The sequence below is a fragment of the Petromyzon marinus genome, chromosome 73 (assembly GCF_048934315.1).
Source record: "Petromyzon marinus isolate PM22_M1 ecotype Great Lakes invasive population chromosome 73, UKy_Petmar_22M1.pri1.0, whole genome shotgun sequence".
Classification (NCBI taxonomy): Eukaryota; Metazoa; Chordata; class Hyperoartia; order Petromyzontiformes; family Petromyzontidae; genus Petromyzon; species Petromyzon marinus.
This window is the reverse complement of record NC_133739.1, coordinates 2,745,704-2,769,263: the sequence shown is the minus strand read 5'-3', so window position 1 is coordinate 2,769,263 and position 23,560 is coordinate 2,745,704. Positions and strand designations below refer to the sequence as shown.

The window sequence follows — 23,560 nt, the reverse complement described above, 5'->3', positions numbered from 1 at the left end:
GAGACACACACACAGACAGAGATAGACAGACATAGACACAGACAGACAGAGACACACAGACACACAGAGACACACACACAGACAGAAACACACAGACAGAGACACACACAGACACATGAGACAAAAAACACAGACACACACACACACAAAGATGCCCCGTGTAGCCTGTAACAGACTCATGATGCTGCTGCTTCTCATACTGATGAGAATGTTTCTGATGCTGCTGATGATGCCGATGATTCTGCTGCTCATGCTGCTGCTGATGCTGCTGATGCTGCTGCTGCTGATGATGCTGATGGTGCTGCTGCTGCTGCCACGATGGTCACCTGCAGCAGGGTCTGTGCGACGTCGATGTTGCCGTAGTAGACGCTGCGGTGCAGCGCAGTCCAACCAGACTCCACGTCCTGCATCTCGAGTGCAGCTGAGAGACGTGCACACCGTGAACCACACACACACACACCGTGAAACACACACACACACCGTGAAACACACACAGTGAAACACACACACCGTGAACACACACACACACACACCGTGAACCACACACACACCGTGAAACACACACACACACACCGTGAACCACACACACACACACCGTGAAACACACACACACACCGTGAAACACACACACACACACCGTGAACCACACACAGTGAACACACACACCGTGAACCACACACAGTGAACACACACACACCGAACACACACACACCGTGAAACACACACACACACACACCGTGAAACACACACACCGTGAACACACACACCGTGAAACACACACAGTGAACACACACACCGTGAACCACACACAGTGAACACACACACCGTGAAACACACACACACACACACCATGAACCACACAGTGAACACACCCACACACAGTGAACACACACACAGTGAACACACACACACACCGTGAAACACACACACCGTGAAACACACACACACACAGTGAACACACACACACACAGTGAACACACACACACACAGTGAACACACACACACACCGTGAACACACACACACACACCGTGAAACACACACACCGTGAACCACACACCGTGAAACACACACACCGTGAACCACACACACACACACACCGTGAAACACACACACACCGTGAAACACACACACACACCGTGAAACACACACACACCGTGAAAAACACACACACACACACCGTGACAAACACACACACCGTGAAACACACACACACACACCGTGAAAAACACACACGCACACACCGTGAGAAACACACACGCACACACACCGTGAACCACACACACGCACACACACCGTGAACCACACACACGCACACACACCGTGAAACACACACACACCGTGAAACACACACACACACACACCGTGAAACACACACACACACACACCGTGAAACACACACACGCACACACCGTGAAAAACACACACGCACACACACCGTGAACCACACACGCACACACACCGTGAACCACACACACGCACACACACCGTGAACCACACACACACACACACACACCGTGAAACACACACACAGTGAACACATACACACACACAGTGAACACACACACACACAGTGAACACACACACACAGTGAACACACACACACCATGAACCACACACACACACCGTGATCCACACACACACACACACAGTGAAACACACACACACACCGTGAAACACACAGTGAACACACACACACACAGTGAACACACACACAGTGAACACACACACAGTGAACACAGACACACACACACACCATGAACCACACATGCACACCGTGAACCACACAAACACACACATACCGTGAAACACACACACACACCGTGAACTACACAAAAACCGTGAAACATACACCGTGAAACACACACACGCACAACGTGAACACACGCACACCGTGAAACACACACACACACCGTGAACCACACACACACACCGTGAAACACACACACACACCGTGAACCACACACACACACCGTGAAACACACACACACACAGACACACACACACCGTGAACACACACAGACACACACACACACACAGACACACACACACACCGTGAACCACACACACACACCGTGAAACCGTGAAACATACACCGTGAAACACACACACGCACACCGTGAACACACACACACCGTGAACACACACACACACACACCGTGAACACACACACACCGTGAAACACACAAACACACAGACACACCGTGAACACACACAGACACACACACACACCGTGAACCACACACACACACCGTGAAACACACACACGGTGAACCACACACACACACCGTGAAACACACACACCATGAAACACACACACACCGTGAACACACACACCTTGAAACACACACACACACACCGTGAACCACACACACACCGTGAAACATACACCGTGAAACACACACACGCACAACGTGAACACACGCACACCGTGAACACACACACACACACACACCGTGAACCACACACACACACACACCGTGAAACACACACACACACCGTGAACCACACACACACACCGTGAAACACACACACACACACCGTGAACCACACACACACACTGTGAAACATACACCGTGAAACACACACACACACAGTGAACACACACACACACCGTGAACCACACACACACACCGTGAAACACACACACACACAGACACACACACACCGTGAACACACACAGACACACACACACACACACAGACACACACACACACACACAGACACACACACACCGTGAACCACACACACACACCGTGAAACCGTGAAACATACACCGTGAAACACACACACGCACACCGTGAACACACACACACCGTGAACACACACACACCGTGAACACACACACACACACACACCGTGAAACACACAAACACACAGACACACCGTGAACACACACAGACACACACACACACACACCATGAACCACACACACACACCGTGAAACACACACACCGTGAACCACACACACACACCGTGAAACACACACACCATGAAACACACACAGTGAACACACACACACACACCATGAAACACACACACACACCGTGAACCACACACACACACCGTGAACCACACACACACACCGTGAAACACACACAGTGAACACACACACCGTGAAACACACACACCGTGAAACACACGCACCGTGAAACACACACACACACACCGTGAACCACACACGCACACCGTGAACCACACACGCACACCGTGAAACACACACAGTGAACACACACACCGTGAAACACACACACACCGTGAAACACGCACACCGTGAAACACACACACACACAGTGAACACACACACACACAGTGAACACACACACACACACCGTGAAACACACACACACACCGTGAAACACACACACCGTGAAACACACACACACACCGTGAAACACACACACCGTGAACCACACACACACACACACCGTGAAACACACACACACACCGTGAAACACACACACACACACCGTGAAACACACACACCGTGAAACACACACACACACACACACCGTGACAAACACACACACCGTGAAACACACACACACACACCGTGAAAAACACACACACACACACCGTGAAAAACACAACAGCACACACCGTGAAAAACACACACGCACATACACCGTGAACCACACACACGCACACACACCGTGAACCACACACACGCACACACACCGTGAAACACACACACACACCGTGAAACACACACACACACACACCGTGAAACACACACACACACACCGTGAAACACACACACGCACACACCGTGAAAAACACACACGCACACACACCGTGAACCACACACGCACACACACCGTGAACCACACACACGCACACACACCGTGAACCACACACACACACACACCGTGAAACACACACAGTGAACACACACACACACAGTGAACACACACACACCATGAACCACACACACACACCGTGATCCACACACACACACACAATGAAACACACACACACCGTGAAACACACAGTGAACACACACACACAGTGAACACACACACAGTGAACACACACACAGACACACACACACACCATGAACCACACATGCACACCGTGAACCACACACACACACACATACCGTGAAACACACACACACACACACACCGTGAAACACACACACACACCGTGAACCACACACACACCGTGAAACATACACCGTGAAACACCCACACGCACAACGTGAACACACGCACACCGTGAACACACACACACACACACCGTGAACCACACACACACACCGTGAAACACACACACACACACCGTGAACCCCACACACACACCGTGAAACACACACACACACCGTGAACCACACACACACACTGTGAAACATACACCGTGAAACACACACACACACAGTGAACACACACACACACCGTGAACCACACACACACACCGTGAAACACACACACACACAGACACACACACACCGTGAACACACACAGACACACACACACACACACAGACACACACACACCGTGAACCACACACACACACCGTGAAACCGTGAAACATACACCGTGAAACACACACACGCACACCGTGAACACACACACACCGTGAACACACACACACACACACACCGTGAACACACACACACACACCGTGAAACACACAAACACACAGACACACCGTGAACACACACAGACACACACACACACCGTGAACCACACACACACACCGTGAAACACACACACCGTGAACCACACACACACACCGTGAAACACACACACCATGAAACACACACAGTGAACACACACACCATGAAACACACACACACCGTGAACCACACACACACACCGTGAACCACACACACACACCGTGAAACACACACAGTGAACACACACACCGTGAAACACACACACCGTGAAACACACGCACCGTGAAACACACACACCGTGAAACACACACACACCGTGAAACACACACACACCGTGAACCACACACACACACCGTGAACCACACACACACCGTGAACACACACACACACACACCGTGAACACACACACACCGTGAACCACACACGCACACCGTGAACCACACACGCACACCGTGAACCACACACACACACACCGTGAACACACACACACACACACCGTGAACACACACACACCGTGAACCACACACGCACACCGTGAACCACACACGCACACCGTGAACCACACACGCTTACAGACACACACACCGTGAACACACACAGACACACACACACACACACAGACACACACACACCGTGAAACACACACACACACTTTGAACCACACACACCATGAACCACACACAGTGAACACACACACACCGTGAAACACACACCGTGAAACACACACACACAGACACACACACACACCATGAACCACACACGCACACCGTGAACCACACACACCGTGAACCACACATACACAGACACACACACACATACACAGTGAACACACACACACAGTGAACCACACACACACAGACACACACACATACAGTGAAACACACACACACCGTGAACCACACACACACCGTGAACCACACACACAGACACACACACAGTGAACACACACACAACAACAACAACAACCGCCATTCGCCACTAAGTGGTGGTGACGTCACCACGACGCTTGTGCCAGGCCATATGCACCTTGAGGCCACGTGAAGTGTCGAACGCCCGCTGGCAGGAGGTCACGGGGCAGACCCAGGTGCCACGGGTCGACTGACTGAGATGACTGGCTGATGCACCACCTGTGCCCCCTACTGTGCCAACCTGCTGTGCTTTAGCCACCCGGCACTCCGCTCGTTATTGTGAGCGTCGCTCCTCCGCCCTCCGTTGTTGGAGGGCGACTGCCTCCAACTGCCCAGTAGCATCCTTCACGAGCCTCCTCCATAGAGGCCAATCTTGACACCGCTGGTACCAGTCATCGGCAAGTCCACTCAGCTCCACATCCTCCTGTACCACATCACTCCATCTCTTCTCTAGCCCGTGCCGTGCCCGTTTAGCCCCCTCGATCCGGCCGAACAAAAGCTGTTTCGGCATGCGGTGGCTGGGCATGCGGGCTACATGACCCAGCCAACGCAGCCTTGCCTGCCGGAGGAGCTCACCGATGGGACCTTGCCCAGATCTTTCAAGGATTTGTGAGCTCCTCACACAACCCAGCCTGGTTAAACCCAGGATGGATCGTAGGCAGGCTAGCCTAAATGTTTCTAACCGGCGAAGATGTTCCATTAAGGGGGTCCACGTTTCGCAAGCGTAGAGAAGGGAGGGAATGACCGTGGCTGAGAATACCTGAAGCTTAGTGCAGAGCAACAGACCAGGTAGCTTCCACACAGCGTTACGCAACAGATGAAATGATATTCCCGCTCGATTGATTCGGAGTGAGACCTTTGCTGTTAAACTGGAGCCGGTCATAAGCACACTGCCCAGGTATGGGAAACTCTCCACTCTCTCCACAACTGCCCCATCACCGATTGGGAGTTGTGGGGGTGGAGTGTCCGATGGTACAAAATACCCAGGCAGGTGCTTAGTTTTGGTAGGGGTGATGGTAAGGCCCCATCTCTTAGTGGCACGCTCCAGTCTCAGCAGCAGCGTCTCCAACTCCCCCTCTGAATGAGCAGCTATTACCAAATCATCGGCATACATAACGTGGTTGAGCAATAGGGAGCCATCCCTTGACAGCACACGGGCATCAATCAGCCTCCCATTATATCTGTACCAAATGGAGATTCCCCCGGTACAGCTATTGAAGGTTTCACGCACTATGTAGTCAAAATAGATGTCAAATAATGTGGGAGCCAGAGGACATCCCAGTCGCACCCTAAGGTGTACAGGGAATGGCTCTGACTCCCGGCCACGTAGTTTTACCCGGGCCCATTCACCATCATGAAGGTCCTTAATGATCGTGAGCAGAGGGTCAAAGACTCCAAAAGCATGAAGAACAACCCAGAGCCCAGGCGTACTGATGGTATCATAGGCCTTGACCAGGTAAATAAAGCAGAGATGTAGGTCTTGCTGGAATTCCCTACACCTCTGCTGTAGCAGACGGACAGAAAATATGGCATCAGTGCAGGACCGCCCTTTCCTGAAACCGCATTGGAGCTCCGCAAGCCTCTCCTCAGCGTGCCTGGCAAGGCGATGTTGAATAATCCTTGCCAGGACCTTTCCCGGCCTCACACTGAGGAGTGAGATGCCCCTGTAGTTGTTACAGTCTGTGTGGTCCCCCTTCTTAAAGAGGGGGACCACCAGGGTATCCTTCCAATCCTACGGAACCCGTCCAGTGGTCCAGACTGTTGTTATGATGTCATATAGGGCAGTCTGTGCACAAACGCCACCCTCCCTCAGCATTTCGCTAGGGAGATCATCTCTGCCCACTGCCTTTCCTGGTCTCAGACTCCGGATCGCCTTCAGTACTTCCTCAACAGATGGCACCTCAGCCAGCCACTCACAGGGGGTGACTTCTTCCAATATTTGAGGCACTGCAGCCTCAGCAGGATCATCCCCACTTTGTGCCAAGATGTATTCCTGGCTGAGGGATTTCCCCTCCCCCAGGACCTCACAGAAATGCTCAGCAAATCTGCAAACCTGTTTCCTGGGGGTCGGAGATTGGATCACCGGTTTTCCCCGAATGATGGTAATAGGTGTGACGCTGCAGGTTACCTTTTGATGGAGTTAAATAGAGATTTGTGATCGCGGGCAACTGAGGAAGACTCCATCTCCTCAACAACCCGTGACCACCACCCATCCTTGCAGCGCCTCACGGCTCTCCGAACCTCCGTGCGAAGGCTGCGGTACGCCTCCTCATTCTCTGACTTGGGATTCTGTAGCCGATGACAGTGGGCCTGTCGCTTTCCTCAACCATCCTGAACACCTCCTCTGTCAGCCAGGGTCTCTGGGGGGGTCTGGACCACGTACCCAAAGCAGCCATTGCAGCTGCATGAGTCACAGTCCTAAACCTCGCCCATTTACCCTCGACATCAGGAGTGAGGGACGATGCCAACCCCAGCCGCAAGCGATGATGAAATTCTCGCTTGCAACTTTCATCAGTTAACTGAGACCAGGCCACTTTAGGTTGGAATGGGGTCCTGGGTGTACACCTACCACCGGAGTGGAAGAATGGCAGGCGCATCTTACAGATGACAAGTCGATGGTCAGTGTGCAGATCAGCTCTACGATAGGTCCTGTTGTCAAGGACATGGCCTCGCATCTGCTGGTCCGTCACTATGTAGTCCAGTAGATGTTCTTGCTTGGACCCGGCATGCATCCATGATGTTGTGTGTATGCGCCAATGCCGGAACAGCGTGTAGGTAATTACAAGTCCATGGGCTGCACAAAAATCTAGCAGCCTCCTACCGTTGTTATTGAGCTGATCTGGCCCATGCCCTCCAATCACTCCAGACCAGGTGCCAGCATCATGACCAACTCGGGCATTGAAGTCACCCAACAAGATAACTCTATCCCGAGGGGCCACTTCAGCCAGCACCTGTGACAGGAGGTCATAGAAGGCATCTGACTCATCGGCTTTGCCTGCATCCCTCCACGGATGTTCATCTTCGGTGGGGGCATAAGTAACCACGACCATTCCTCGCCTCCGGTTGATGGGAAGGCGAGCCCAAAGTAGCCTGGGGCTTACAGCTTCCCACACCTCACCACCACACTCCCACGCCCCCTTCATTCTTTTGTTCAAAAGAAGACCCACACCCTGTTGTTTGGCAGTCTCCTGCCCCGAGTAGAGGACTGTCCACCCCTCATGGTGGCAGGTGCCAGAACCGATCCACTGGACCTCCTGAATGCCACAGAGATCCAGGCGGTACCGGTCCAGCTCCCGACAGAGGAGTGGCAGCCTCTCCTCCGCAGTGAGCGTTCGAACATTCCACGTGGCCACCCGAAGTGGCTTTTTATTGTTTCTGGAGGAGCCCAGAGGGTAGAGATTCAATCTCCTGGCTCCGCCAATTGGGGTTTGGCCAGGAGACGTCATAGACGCCTGTCCCCCCGGGGCCTTCGGCACAAGCTTATTAGTTACATTTTTAATTCGTGGTTTAGTGGTAATTAATTGAAGGTGGAGGGGTTACCAGCCCCTCGCACCCGTCCAGAGCCCCCGTTTAGCCACTGTGGTGGACACAGACGCCATGAGGGGAAGAGCCAGGAATTAGCCCTCCCCCCACAGCACTGTCTACGACAGAGTTGCCCGTCCGGCACCGCGAGGAGGTAGGGGGTTGTTTTGCCAGACACACACAGACACACACACAGACACACACACAGACACACACACAGTGAACACAGACACACACACAGTGAACACAGACACACACACAGTGAACACAGACACACACACAGTGAACACAGACACACACACAGTGAACACAGACACACACACAGTGAACACAGACACACACACAGTGAACACAGACACACACACAGTGAACACAGACACACACCGTCACCCACACCACTTTACCTCTCCCGTTCTTGCTGCGTCTCACCAGCCGGGACACCAGCGCCGATGCACCACCACCGCCTTCACCACCACCACCGCCGCCTTCACCACCACCACCGCCGCCGCCTTCACCACCACCGCCGCCGCCTTCACCACCACCACCACCGCCTCCCGCGGCCGCTCCCACCTGCCACCGCGTGGCCGCGCCATGCAGCGCCGTGCGCCCCCGGGAGTCGGCGCAGCTCGCCGCGTTGGCGCAGAGGCGCCGGCAAAGGGCGGCCACCGCCGCCGGCCGCAATCCGGCGGCGGCGGTGACGCCGCCGCTGGACACCCAGTAGAGGGCCCCGCCGTGCCGGTGGGAGCGGCACGCCGGCGTGCAGTCCGGTGGTGCCGGCGGTGGCGGCGGTGCCGGCGGTGCCGGAGGGGACGACGAGGAGGAGGAAGACATCGGCGGAGGCGGTGCCGGCGATCGTGGTGATGGTGGCTGCGCTGGCCGTGGCGTCGATGTTTGTCGTGGTGGTGGTGGTGGTGACGGTGGTGACGGTGGTGACGGTGGTGGTGATGTTCGTAGCGGCGGAGGGGGCTGTAGCATTGAGGACGTTGATGATGGTGTTCGCGGTGGTGGCGATGGTGGTGATGGTGGTGATGGTGGTGGTGAAGATGGTGATGTTGACGATGTTTACGATGGTGTTCTTGGTGGTTGCGATGGTGATGGTGGTGATGGTGGTGATGGTGGTGATGGTGTTCGTGGTGGTGGCGATGGTGGTGGCGATGGTGGTGATGGTGGTGATGGTGATGTTGACGACGTTGAAGATGGTGTTCGTGGTGGTTGCGATGACGTTGATGATGCTTGCAGTGCGGATTCTACGGAGGATGACATCTGCTGTGTTTTCACTGCCAAGGTGGAACTGTTCAGCTCCCTCTCTGCCAAAGCATCTACACCACCCAGAGCAGACAATTTACATAACACCCATCAATGTACGTGTACGTATGTGTATATATTATGCAAGGCCGTAGCCATGAGGTCAACACTGGGGGAGACCAAATCTTCCAGGGTGTCTGGGGGTCCCCCAACCCAGAAAAATATCTAAATTATAAAACTAATTTCCTGCCTAAAATATGAAAAAAATTCACTAACGTGGGATGAACTTTTTATTTATTGTTTACAATAATGTCTAATTGTGTATATTGTATCACATTGCTGTTCTTACTTTTATAACATTTCTTGATTCATTGAATGTAATGGCAGATATTAGGGATTAATAAAGTCCAACCATAACCACAATCATATAAACATAAATCTATGCGTTGATTTATATGAAGACAAGTCCAGATATTGTGGCCAAGGTTTAGCAAATTGTTGTTATTTACATAGCATAGCAATTATTTATTTTATAGCAATATATTGGGGGAGACATTTTGAGCATATTTGAATATTGGGGGGGGGGTGTGTGTCCCCCAATATTTAATTCGGGCCTTGATATTCTGTAACATACATCAATGTGTCTTACCTATAATAGTATCAGTCAATGTGCCAGTCAGTGTGTGTGAGTTAATTAGTGTCTGTGTATCCGTGTGGGTGATACACTCAGTTACACACCAGCTTACACACCAGTAAGTACACCAGAGAGACAAAGGCGGCCGGGCGTGGTGGTGCTGTGCACCCACCCCCTCTGTGTGTGCCACAGTGCCGGTAGCCTTCATAGGCGCTGCTGCTGCTGCCACTCGCTACTACTAACAGCACTTGCCCCTGCAGCCCTGGCAGAGGCTACCTGGGGTAGCTTTGTCTTTGAATGAGATGGTGGGTGGGTGAGTAGGTCAGTGAGTGGGTGAGTGGGTCATTGAGTGAGTGGGTGGGTCAGTGGGTGGGTGAGTGGGTCAGTGGGTGAGTGGGTGGGTCAGTGGGTGAGTGGGTGGGTGAGTGGGTCAAGTGAGTGGGTCAGTGGGTCAGTGAGTGGGTGAGTGGGTCAGTGGGTGAGTGGATGAGTGGGTGAGTGGGTGGGTCAGTGGGTGAGTGGGTCAGTGGGTGAGTGGGTCAGTGAGTGGGTGGGTGAGTGGGTCAGTGGGTGAGTGGGTGGGTAAGTGGGTCATTGAGTGAGTGGGTGAGTGGGTGGGTGAGTGGGTGAGTCAGTGGGTGAGTAGGTCAGTGAGTGGGTGGGTGAGTGGGTGAATCAGTGGGTGAGTCAGTGGGTGAGTGGGTGGGTCAGCGAGTGGGTGAGTTGGTCAGTGTGCGCTCACTAGGGAGAGACAAAGGCGGCCGGGCGTGGTGGTGCTGTCCACCCACCCCCTCTGTGTGTGCCACAGTGCCGGTAGCCTTCATAGGCGCTGCTGCTGCTGCCACTCGCTACTACTAACAGCACTTGCCCCTACAGCCCTGGTAGAGGCTACCTGGGGTAGCTTTGTCTTTGTGTCGATGGGAGTTGAAATGACACGCACGGGGCCACGTGGCCACTCACCGCTGCGCTCCCCCCCCCCTAACACCAATGCCTCTTCAACCTGCGACGCTGGTGCCAGGCTAGGTGCACCTAGATTCACAGAGACAAAGATCCCCCGTATAGCCTGTAACAGGCTGTAGGGGCAAGTGCTGTTAGCGAGCAGCAGCACCCTATGAAGGCCGGCACGGCACACGAGGGGGTGGGTGGCCAGCACCACCACGCCCGGCCGCCTTTGTCTCCCCAGTGCTAGCGATGTTTACTACGCTACACCGCTACACCAGGTACTCATTTGAGGCTGAGTCGACCTAGGGGAGGCCCTGGACCCGTTCAGATAATCGTCACCGGTGTTGGCCGTGAGCGGGAATCCAACCCGGGTCGGCGGGTTCGTAGCGCTAACCGCTACACTACCCCACTGCCCACACACACAACACACATAGACACATAACACACAGACACATAACACACAGACACATAACACACAGACACATAGACACATAATACATAGACACATAACACACAGGCACATAACACATAACACACAGGTACATAGACACATAACACACAGGTACATAGACACATAACACACAGGCACATAGACACATAACACACAGGCACATAACACACAGACACATAACACACAGGCACATAGACACATAACACACAGGCACATAGACACATAACACACAGGCACATAGACACATAACACACAGGCACATAACACAGACACACACATAACATATAGACACATAACACACAGACACATGGACACAACACACAGGCACATAACACACAGACACATAACACATACATAAAACACACATAACCACACACACACATAGACACACAACACACACACAGACACACAACACACACATAGACACACAACACACAGACACATAACACACACAGACACATAACACACACAGACACATAGACACACAACACACAGACACATAACACATAGACACACACATAGACACACAACACACAGACACATAGACACACAGATAACATAACCCATAGACACACAACACACAGACACGCTATAACACACGCACCTTGACACATCCGCCGAGATCTCGCTAGCACTCTGCGTCTGGTTGAAACACAAAAAACTAAAACTTTGTGAGCTTTAAATTTGCTCAAAATAATGATAAAAAATAAAGATATTTTAAATAAAAACGTGCGACATCCACTTTCCTCCCTCTCACCTAGGCCCGACCTCAGGCCTAGGTGTGAGGAGAGACTGACAAGGCCGCACGCCTATATCTTCCGCAGATCAGTCACGTGACATCAACAACACACCCTCCCCCCCGCTGATTGGTTGAGATTTAAGGGGGAGGGGGAGATAGGGGAGCTGATTGGTTGAATTTCCGGGAAGAGTTGGAGGGGAGAGGGTAGCTGGTTGGTTAAATTTCGGGGCGGGGCCGGGGAGAGAGGGGAGCTGTGGGTTGGATTTCATAGACACCCCTACAGACCCATAGACACCCATACAGACCCATACTCATAGAGACCCACAGAGACCCATAGAGACCCACAGAGACCCATACTCATAGAGACCCACAGAGACTCATAGAGACCCACAGAGACCCATACTCATAGAGACCCAGACTCATAGAGACCCATAGAGACCCATACTCATAGAGACCCACAGAGACCCATACTCATAGAGACCCACAGAGACTCATAGAGACCCACAGCGACTCATAGAGACCCATACTCATAGAGACCCATACTTAGAGACCCATACTCATAGAGACCCACAGAGACTCATAGAGACCCACAGAGACCCATACTTAGAGACCCATACTCATAGAGACCCATACTCATAGAGACCCACAGAGACCCATACTCATAGAGACCCACAGAGACTCATAGAGACCTACAGAGACCCATAGAGACCCATACTCATAGAGACCCATACTCATAGAGACCCACAGAGACCCATACTTAGAGGCCCATACTCATAGAGACCCATACTCATAGAGACCCACAGAGACTCATAGAGACCAACAGCGAACCATACAGACCCATACTCATAGAGACCCACAGAGACCCATACTTAGAGACCCATACTCATAGAGACCCAGACTCATAGAGACCCACAGAGACCCATACTCATAGAGACCCACAGAGACTCATAGAGACCTACAGAGACCCATAGAGACCCATACTCATAGAGACCCAGACTCAAAGAGACCCACAGAGACCCATACTCACAGAGACCCGTACTCATAGAGACCCATAGAGACCCACAGAGACCCATACTCATAGAGACCCATACTCATAGAGACCCATAGAGACCCACAGAGACCCATACTTAGAGACCCATACTCACAGAGACCCATACTCATAGAGACCCACAGAGACCCATACTTAGAGACCCACACAGACCCACAGAGACCCATAGTCATAGAGACCCATACAGACTCATAGAGACCCACAGAGACCCATACTCATAGAGACGCATACTCATAGAGACCCATAGAGACCCACAGAGACCCATACTTAGAGACCCATACTCACAGAGACCCATACTCATAGAGACCCACAGAGACCCATACTTAGAGACCCACACAGACCCACAGAGACCCATACTCACAGAGACCTATACTCACAGAGACCCATACTCACAGAGACCCATACTCACAGAGACCCATACCCACAGAGACCCATAGAGACCCATACTCACAGAGACCCATACTCACAGAGACCCATAGAGACCCATACTCACAGAGACCCGTACTAAAACTAAACTAAGTTTATGTTACCAGCAGGGCCGAATTAAGATGTTGTAGGCCCCTGAGCTACAGGTACGGTGAGACCCCCGGTAATATTTTCAAAAGCAAAACAAAGTTAAAGAAAAATAGAATAGATTTTTACAAGGCTAACAACAAATACAAAACTCAGCATTGACAAATGAAGCAACTTTTCACTTTAGATTTAAAGCTTTCGTGACTGCAGGGATTCATATTCTTGGTTCTTTCGGTAAAGTCACGTAGAAGGGAAAAAATAAAATAATAAAAATATAAAACAATAACATTCTCACAAACTTTTCACTTAATCTCTGGAGGCCCCCACGCCTTGATCCGGCCCTGGTCAACAGGTGTGAGACCCCACTCAGCTGCTGTGTAGATATTTAATAAGAAGCGAGCTGGGACATCACTAATGACAGCAGCTCCACCACGTGGCTGATATCATCATCACGTGGACATTGATAGCAGCAGACAAACTCTCTAAACGTGTTGATCTACAGACTCACAGAGAGCCATAGAGACCCATATAGACCCATGGACACCCAGAAGCCCACATAGACACCCACAGATAACCACATAGACACCTACAGATAACCACATAGACACCCACAGATAACCACATAGACCCACAGATAACCACATAGACCCACAGATAACCACATAGACCCACAGATAACCACTTAGACCCACAGAGACCCATAGACACCCACAGATAACCACATAGACCCACAGAGACCCATAGACACCCACAGATAACCACATAGACCGACAGAGACCCATAGACACCCACATAGACCCATAGACACCCACAGATAACCACATAGACCCACAGAGACCCATAGACACCCACAGATAACCACATAGACTCACAGAGACCCATAGACACCCACAGAGACGGAGCTGTGACTTGGGCTAACAACGGTGAGGATTAAACTCTGTGTGAGTGTGTAAGTGTGTGTGTGAGTGTGTAAGTGTGTATGTGTGTGTACGTGTGTGTAAGTGTGTGTGTGAGTGAGTGTGTAAGTGTGTGAGTGTGGACGTGTGTGAGTGTGTAAGTGTGTGAGTGTGTGTGTAAGTGTGTGAGTGTGTAAGTGTGTGAGTGTGTAATTGTGTAGTGTGTGAGTGTGTAAGTATGCGAGTGTGTCAGTGTGTGAGTGTGTGTAAGTGTGTGAGTGTGTAAGTGTGCGAGTGTGTGTCTATGTGTGAGTGTGTGTGTATGTGTGAGTGTGTACGTGTGTGAGTGTGTAAGTGTGTGAGTGTGTAAGTGTATGTGTAAGTGTGTGAGTGTGTAAGTGTGTGAGTGTGTAAGTGTGTAAGTGTGTGAGTGTGTAAGTGTGTGAGTGTGTAAGTGTGTGTGTGAGTGTGTGAGTGTGTGTAAGTGTGTGAGTGTGAGTAAGTGTGTGAGTGTGTGTGTGTGAGTGTGTGTGCAAGTGTGTGAGTGTGTAAGTGTGAGTAAGTGTGTGAGTGTGTAAGTGTGTGTGTGTGAGTGTGTAAGTGTATGTGTAAGTGTAAGTGTGTGAGTGTGTAAGTGTGTAAGTGTGTGAGTTTGTAAGTGTGTACGTGTGTGTGTGTAAGTGTGTGAGTGTGTAAGTGTGTGTGTGAGTGTGTGTAAGTGTGTGAGTGTGTGAGCAAGTGTGTGAGTGTGTAAGTGTGTGTGTGTGAGTGTGTGAGTGTGTAAGTGTGTGAGTGTGTAAGTCCGGCAAAACAACCCCCTACCTCCACGCGGTGCCGGACGGGCAACTCTGTCGTGGACAGTGCTGTGGTGGGAGATCCAATTTTGATTGGCTCCTCCCCTCATGGCATATGTGTCCACCACAGGGGCTAAACGGGGGCTCTGGACGGGTGCGACGGGCTGGTAACCCCTCCACCTTCAATTAATTACCACGAAACCACGAGTTAAACTGAAATATGTAACAAATAAGCTTGTGCTGGAGGCCCCGGGGGGCCAGGCGTCTATGACACCTCCTGGCCAAACCCCAATTGGCGGAGCCAGGAGATTGAATACCTACCCTCGGGGCTACTCCAGAAACAACGAAAAGCCACTACGGGTGGCCACGTGGAATGTTCGAACGCTCACTGCAGAGGAGAGGCTGCCACTCCTCTGTCGAGAGCTGGACCGGTACCGCCTGGATCTATGCGGCATTCAGGAGGTCCGGTGGACCGGCTCTGGCTCCTGCCACCATGAGGGGTGGACAGTCCTCTACTCGGGGCAGCAGACTGCCAAACAACAGGGTGTGGCTCTTCTTTTGAACAAAATAATGAAGGGGGCGTGGGAGCGTGGCGGTGAGGTGTGGGAAGCTGTAAGCCCCAGGCTACTTTGGGCTCGCCTTCCCATAAACCGGAGGCGAGGAATGGTGGTCGTGGTTACTTATGCCCCCACCGAAGATGAACATCCGTGGAGGGATGCAGGCAAAGCCGATGAGTCAGATGCCTTCTATGACCTCCTGTCACAGGTGCTGGCTAAAGTGGCCCCTCGGGATAGAGTCATCATGTTGGGTGACTTCAATGCCCGAGTTGGTCATGATACTGGCACCTGGTCTGGAGTGATTGGAGGGCATGGGCCAGATCAGCTCAATAACAACGGTAGGAGGCTGCTAGATTTTTGTGCAGCCCATGGGCTTGTAATTACCAACACGCTGTTCCGGCATCGGCGCATCCACACAACATCATGGATGCATGCGGGGTCCAAGCAAGAACATCTGCTGGACTACATAGTGACGGACCAGCGAATGCGAGCCCATGTCCTTGACACCAGGACCTACCGTGGAGCTGATCTGCCCTCTGACCATCGACTAGTCATCTGTAAGATGCGCCTGCTATTCTTCCAATCCGGTGGTGGGTGTACACCCAGGACCCCATTCCAACATAAAGTGGCCTGGTCTCAATTATCTGATGAAAGTTGCAAGCGAGAATTTCATCATCGCTTGCGGCTGGGATTGGCATCGTCCCCGACTCCTCCTGATGTCGAGGGTAAATGGGCGAGGTTTAGGACTGTGACTCATGCAGCTGCAATGGCTGCTTTGGGTACGCGGTCCAGACCTCCCCAGAGACCCTGGCTGACAGAGGAGGTGTTCAGGATGGTTGAGAAAAAGCGACAGGCCCACTGTCATCGGCTACAGAATCTCACGTCAGAGAATGAGGAGGCTTACCGCAGCCTTCGCTCGGAGGTTCGGAGAGCCGTGAGGCGCTGCAAGGATGGGTGGTGGTCGCGGGTTGCTGAGGAGATGGAGTCTGCCTCAGTGGCCTGTGATCACAAATCTCTATTTAACTCCATCAAAAAAGTAACCTGCAGCGCCACACCTATTACCATCATTAGGAGAAAAAACGGTGATCCAATCTCCGACCCCCAGGAACAGGTTCGCAGATTTGCTGAGCATTTCTGTGAGGTCCTGGGGGAGGGAAAATCCCACAGCCAGGAAAACATCGTGGCACAAGGTGAGGATGACCCTGCTGAGGCTGCGGTGCCTCAAATATTGGAAGAAGTCACCCCCTGTGAGTGGCTGGCTGAGGTGCCATCTGCTGAGGAAGTATTGAAGGCGATCCGGAGTCTGAGACCAGGAAAGGCAGCGGGCAGAGATGATCTCCCAAGCGAAATGCTGAGGGATGGTGGCGTTTGTGCACAGACTGCCCTATATGACATCATAACAACAGTCTGGACCACTGGACGGGTTCCGCAGGATTGGAAGGATGCCCTGGTGGTCCCCCTTTTTAGGAAGGGGGACCGCACAGACTGTAACAACTACAGGGGCATCTCACTCCTCAGTGTGCCGGGAAAGGTCCTGGCAAGGATTATTCAGCATCGCCTTGCCAGGCACGCTGAGGAGAGGCTTGCGGAGCCCCAATGCGGTTTCAGGAAAGGGCGGTCTTGCACAGATGCCATATTTTCTGTCCGTCTGCTACAGCAGAGGTGTAGGGAATTCCAACAAGACCTACATCTCTGCTTTATTGACCTGGTCAAGGCCTATGATACCATCAGTAGGCCTGGGCTCTGGGTCGTTCTTCGTGCTTTTGGAGTACCTGACCCTCTGCTCACGATCATTAAGGACCTTCATGATGGTGAGCGGGCCCGGGTAAAACTACGTGGCCGGGAGTCAGAGCCATTCCCTGTACACCTTGGGGTGCGACAGGGATGTCCTCTGGCTCCCACATTATGTAACATCTATTTTGACCACGTAGTTCGTGAAGCCTTCAATAGCTGTACCGGGGGAATCTCCATATGGTACAGATATAATGGGAGGCTAATCGATGCCCGGGTGCGGTCAAGGGATGGCTCCCTATTGCTCAACCACGTTATTTATGCTGATGATTTGGTAATAGCTGCTCAGTCAGAGGAGGAGTTGGAGACGCTGCTGCTGAGACTGGAGCGTGCCACTAAGAGGTGGGGCCTTACCATCAGCCCCACCAAAACTAAGCACCTGCCTGGGTATTTTGTACCATCGGACACTCCACCCCCACAACTCCCAATCGGTGATGGGGCAGTTGTGGAGAGAGTGGAGAGTTTCCCATACCTGGGCAGTGTGCTTATGACTGGCTCCAGTTTAACAGCAGAGGTCTCACTCCGAATCAGTCGAGCGGCAATATCTTTTCATCGGTTGCGTAACGCTGTGTGGAAGCTACCTGGTCTGTCGCTCCGCACTAAGCTTCAGGTCTTCTCGGCCACGGTCATTCCCTCCCTTCTCTACGCTTGCGAAACGTGGACCCCCCTAATGGAACATCTTCGCCGGTTAGAAACATTTAGGCTGGCCTGCCTACGATCCATCCTGGGTTTAACCAGACTGGATTGTGTGAGGAGCTCACAAATCCTTGAAAGATCTGGGCAGGGTCCCATCGGTGAGCTCCTCCGGCAGGCAAGGCTGCGATGGCTGGGTCATGTAGCCCGCATGCCCAGCCACCGCATGCCGAAACAGCTTTTGTTTGGCCGGATTGAGGGGGCTAAGCGGGCGCGGCACGGGCTAGAGAAGAGATGGAGTGATGTGGTCCAGGAGGACGTGGAGCTGAGTGGACTTGCCGATGACTGGTACCAGCGGTGTCAAGATCGGCCTCTGTGGAGGAGGCTCGTGAAGGATGCTACTGGGCAGTTGGAGGCAGTCGCCCTCCAACAACAACGGAGGACGGAGGAGCGACGCTCAGAACAACGAGCGGAGCGCCGGGTGGCTAAAGCACAGCAGGTTGGCACAGTAGGGGGCACAGGTGGTGCATCAGCCAGTCATCTCAGTCAGTCGACCCGTGGCACCTGGGTCTGCCCCGTGACCTCCTGCCAGCGGGCGTTCGACACTTCACGTGGCCTCAGGGTGCACATAGCCTGGCACAAGCGTCGTGGTGACGTCACCGCCACTTAGTGGCGAATGGCGGTTGTTGTTGTTGTATGAGTGAGTGTGTAAGTGCACCCAGCCTGGCACAGGTGCCGTGGTGACGTCACCGTCACAAAGTGGTGTCGGTATGGATGTTGGACTTCTTTCGCACCGTACGTAGCCAACCGTGGCTAATCGCAGTTGCGTGTGAAGGACAACAGTCTCAGCACGCTTTGAGATGCCCAGAAGCGGTGTGTGTGTGTAGGTCGACTCAGCCTCAAATGTTCGTAAACATCGCCACTGGGGATACAAAGGCGGCCGGGCGTGGTGGTCCTGGCCACCCCCCCCCCCCCCTCTGCGTGTGCCACAGTGCCGGTAGCCTTCACAGGTGCTCGCTACTACGAACAGCACTTGCCCCTGCAGCCCTGCGAGAGGATACCTGGGGGGATCTTTGTCTTTGCGCAGGTGAGCGGGTAGAGAGCTCTTTGATCTTTGAACTTTGTGTGGGCGATGGGGAAGTGACGGCGAGTTTCACTTCGCAGCTCTGCCACGGCCTCCCGGGGGCCCGCACGAGTTCGGCTCCCGCTCCTCCTCCTCGTCGTGGCTCGCGGGTGACGATGATCTGAGCCGGTCCCGGTCCCGGGCCCCTGTCCCCGAGGTTGACTCAGCCTCAAATGAGCACCGCCTGCGGTACGTCGCGAGATCAAAGGGGGCCGGACGCGGTGCTTGGCCACTCACTTCCTCGTGTGCCGCAGCGCAGGCCTTGTGGGCGCTACAGGTCAACAACAACGCTTGCACCACCACCACCACACAGCCTGTTGCTGGGAGTGAGACTGGGATCGATAGTTTGGTATTTCACGCGGCGCGTGCCTGCAAGGTGAGTGAACGAACACGGGCAGGTGGTGAGAGGCGTGCAGTGGCGGTGCTGCGGTGCCCTTCACCCAAGGCCCTACCATGGAGTCAACTGTGGGGGGCCCGATCTTCCTGGGGGGGGGGGTCCCAACCCAGAAAAAAAATCTACATTTTAAAACTAATTTCCTGCCTAAAATATAAACAAAAATATTCACGAACACGTGGGATGGACTTTTATTTTTGTTACAATAATATCTAATCGTGTATATTGTATCACATTGCTCTGTGTTTACTTTTTTTTACATTTCTTGATTCATTGTATGTAATGGCAGACATTAGGGATTAATAAAGTACAACCATAATGATATAAACATAAATCTATGCGTTGATTTATATGAAGACAAGTCCAGATATTGTGGCCAAGGTTTAGAAAATTGTTGTTTTTTATTTACATAGCATAGCAATTATTTATTTTATAGCAATATATTGGGGGGGGGGGACATTTTGAGCATATTTGAATATTGGGGGGAGATGTGTCCCCCAATATTTAATTACGGCCTTGGTGTCACCAGTTGAGGGACCGGTTGGACTGCGCTCTGTGGTTACCGGTTTTATCGGGAGATTTCATCCCAAATTTCATTAACTCGCTCTGAGATTCAGATCCCATTGAGATTCACTGTCCCATGTGATTGAGGTCCTTTATTAACCACCAGCTGAGAGAGCTCCCGTTGAGATTCACTGTCCCATGTGATTGACGTCCTTTATTTAACCACCAGCTGAGAGGGCTCCCATTGAGATTCATTGTCCCTTGTTGATTGACGTCCTTTATTTAACTACCAGCTGAGAGGGCTCACGTTGAGATTCACTGTCCCTTGTGATTGAGGTCCTTTATTTAACTACCAGCTGAAAGAGCTCCCATTGAGATTCATTGTCCCATGTGATTGACGTCCTTTATTTAACTACCAGCTGAGAGGGCTCACGTTGAGATTCACTGTCCCTTGTGATTGAGGTCCTTTATTTAACTACCAGCTGAGAGAGCTCCCATTGAGATTCATTGTCCCATGTGATTGACGTCCTTTATTTAACTACCAGCTGATAGAGCTCCCGTTGAGATTCACTGTCCCTTGTGATTGAGGTCCTTTATTTAACTACCAGCTGAGAGATCTCACATTGAGATTCACTGTCCCATGTGATTGAGGTCCTTTATTTAACTACCAGCTGAGAGAGCTCACATTGAGATTCATTGTCCCTTGTGATTGAGGTCCTTTATTTAACTACCAGCTGAGAGAGCTCACATTGAGATTCATTGTCCCTTGTGATTGAGGTCCTTTATTTAACTACCAGCTGAGAGAGCTCCCGTTGAGATTCATTGTCCCATGTGATTGACGTCCTTTATTTAACTACCAGCTGAGAGAGCTCACATTGAGATTCACTGTCCCTTGTGATTGAGGTCCTTTATTTAACTACCAGCTGAGAGAGCTCCCATTGAGATTCACTGTCCCATGTGATTGAGGTCCTTTATTTAACTACCAGCTGAGAGATTTCCCGTTGAGATTCGCTGTCTCGTGTTGATGAGTCTTCCCCAGTGACGTGCGGTGACGTCAGTGTCTGGGGAGGTACTGGCTCGTGTCAGAGACAGATTCACACATTGAGGGGGCGTGGTGTCACGTGGGGCCTGGCCTCACGGAGGGCGTGGCCTTACCGAGGGGGGCGTGGCCTCACCGAGGGGGGCGTGTTAGACACATCCCCCTCAATCTTGATTTGAAGCTTTCGTGACTGCAGGAATCCAAGCTCTTTGCTTCTGTCGGTAAAGTCCACGTAGGTAGACAAATCAATAGATCACGACGTTTCGATCGCAACACAAGCAATCGTCATCAGGTGAGACAACCACAGCAAGAACAAACCGCTGAGGTAGGCGCGAGATCTGCCGTGGCACGAGGTTATAGTAGTAGGCGGCCTCGCCAGTAGGGGGGGAGAGAGAAGGAGGGGAAGCAGGCGGGGCAGAACGCGGGTCACTGGAGTCAAGTGGACGTCGTGATTCATTATCTTTATACCTACTGGACGTCCCCCTCAGTGAGGCAGATGTGATAGCTGCCTCACTGAGGAGGCGTGGCCTCACTAAGGGGGCGTGGCCTCATTGAGGGGGGCGTGTTAGACACGTCCCCCTCAGTGAGGCAGATGTGACAGCTGCCTCACTGAGGGGGCGTGGCCTCACTGAGGGGGGCGTGTTAGACACGTCCCCCTCAGTGAGGCAGATGTGACAGCTGCCTCACTGAGGGGGCGTGGCCTCACTGAGGGGGCGTGGCCTCATTGAGGGGGCCGTGTTAGACATGTCCCCCTCAGTGAGGCAGATGTGATAGCTGCCTCACTGAGGGGGGCGTGGCCTCACCGAGGGGGCGTGGCCTTACCGAGGGGGCGTGTCCTCACTGATGGGGGCGTGTTAGACACGTCCCCCTCGGTGAGGCAGATGTGATAGCTGCCTCCCCTGGTGCTTTTTCATTGCAGTTTCATGACGAGACCAGCGAGCCTAAATATCTTTAAACACAAACGTGAAATAAGTTACCTGGAGTATGGAAGGCGAGGACATGAAATGAAGGGGTCTACAAACATTACATTGGTGACATGCTGAGATAGTAACAGGCACGCGCTTATTGCCCGCGCTCCATCCAGTTACTGAGGGGTTGCGCAATCAGAGGGGAGGCTGAGCGCGTCACTGCCTCACCTCTCGTCTCTTTCTGTATTTGCAGCGGAGCGCCGCAAATTTGGCGATTTTGACCCTGAAAATGATTGGAGTCGT

General features: G+C 52.3%; 2 protein-coding genes across 9 annotated transcripts in view; one reads left to right on the top strand and one right to left on the bottom strand.

The window, feature by feature from the left end:
- Positions 1-13,199, bottom strand: part of LOC142906975 (uncharacterized) — a 30,249-nt gene extending 17,050 nt beyond the window's left edge. The window contains exons 1-3 of one of the 5 annotated variants that reach the window (XM_076055838.1): positions 12,923-13,199; positions 9,451-10,365; positions 327-421 (exon numbers count right to left, since the gene is read on the bottom strand). In XM_076055838.1, the coding sequence (XP_075911953.1) occupies positions 327-421; positions 9,451-10,021 (666 nt within the window). In that variant the 5' untranslated portion in view covers positions 10,022-10,365; positions 12,923-13,199. The remainder of the gene's footprint in view (positions 1-326; positions 422-9,450; positions 10,366-12,922) is intronic. The other 4 variants (XM_076055839.1, XM_076055841.1, XM_076055840.1 and 1 more) reach the window with 4 other exon arrangements.
- A 7,045-nt stretch (positions 13,200-20,244) lies between these two features.
- The window catches only part of LOC142906972 (junctional adhesion molecule-like), a 33,289-nt gene continuing 29,973 nt past the window's right edge, over positions 20,245-23,560 (top strand). Inside the window, exon 1 of one of the 4 annotated variants that reach the window (XM_076055833.1) lies at positions 20,245-20,601. Coding sequence is in view for 2 of the 4 variants with exons in the window: in XM_076055831.1 (XP_075911946.1) it covers positions 20,586-20,601 (16 nt within the window). In the remaining 2 variants the exon portion in view is untranslated. Of the gene's footprint in view, positions 20,602-20,712; positions 20,789-23,560 lie in introns of those variants that run through there. The other 3 variants (XM_076055831.1, XM_076055832.1, XM_076055834.1) reach the window with 3 other exon arrangements.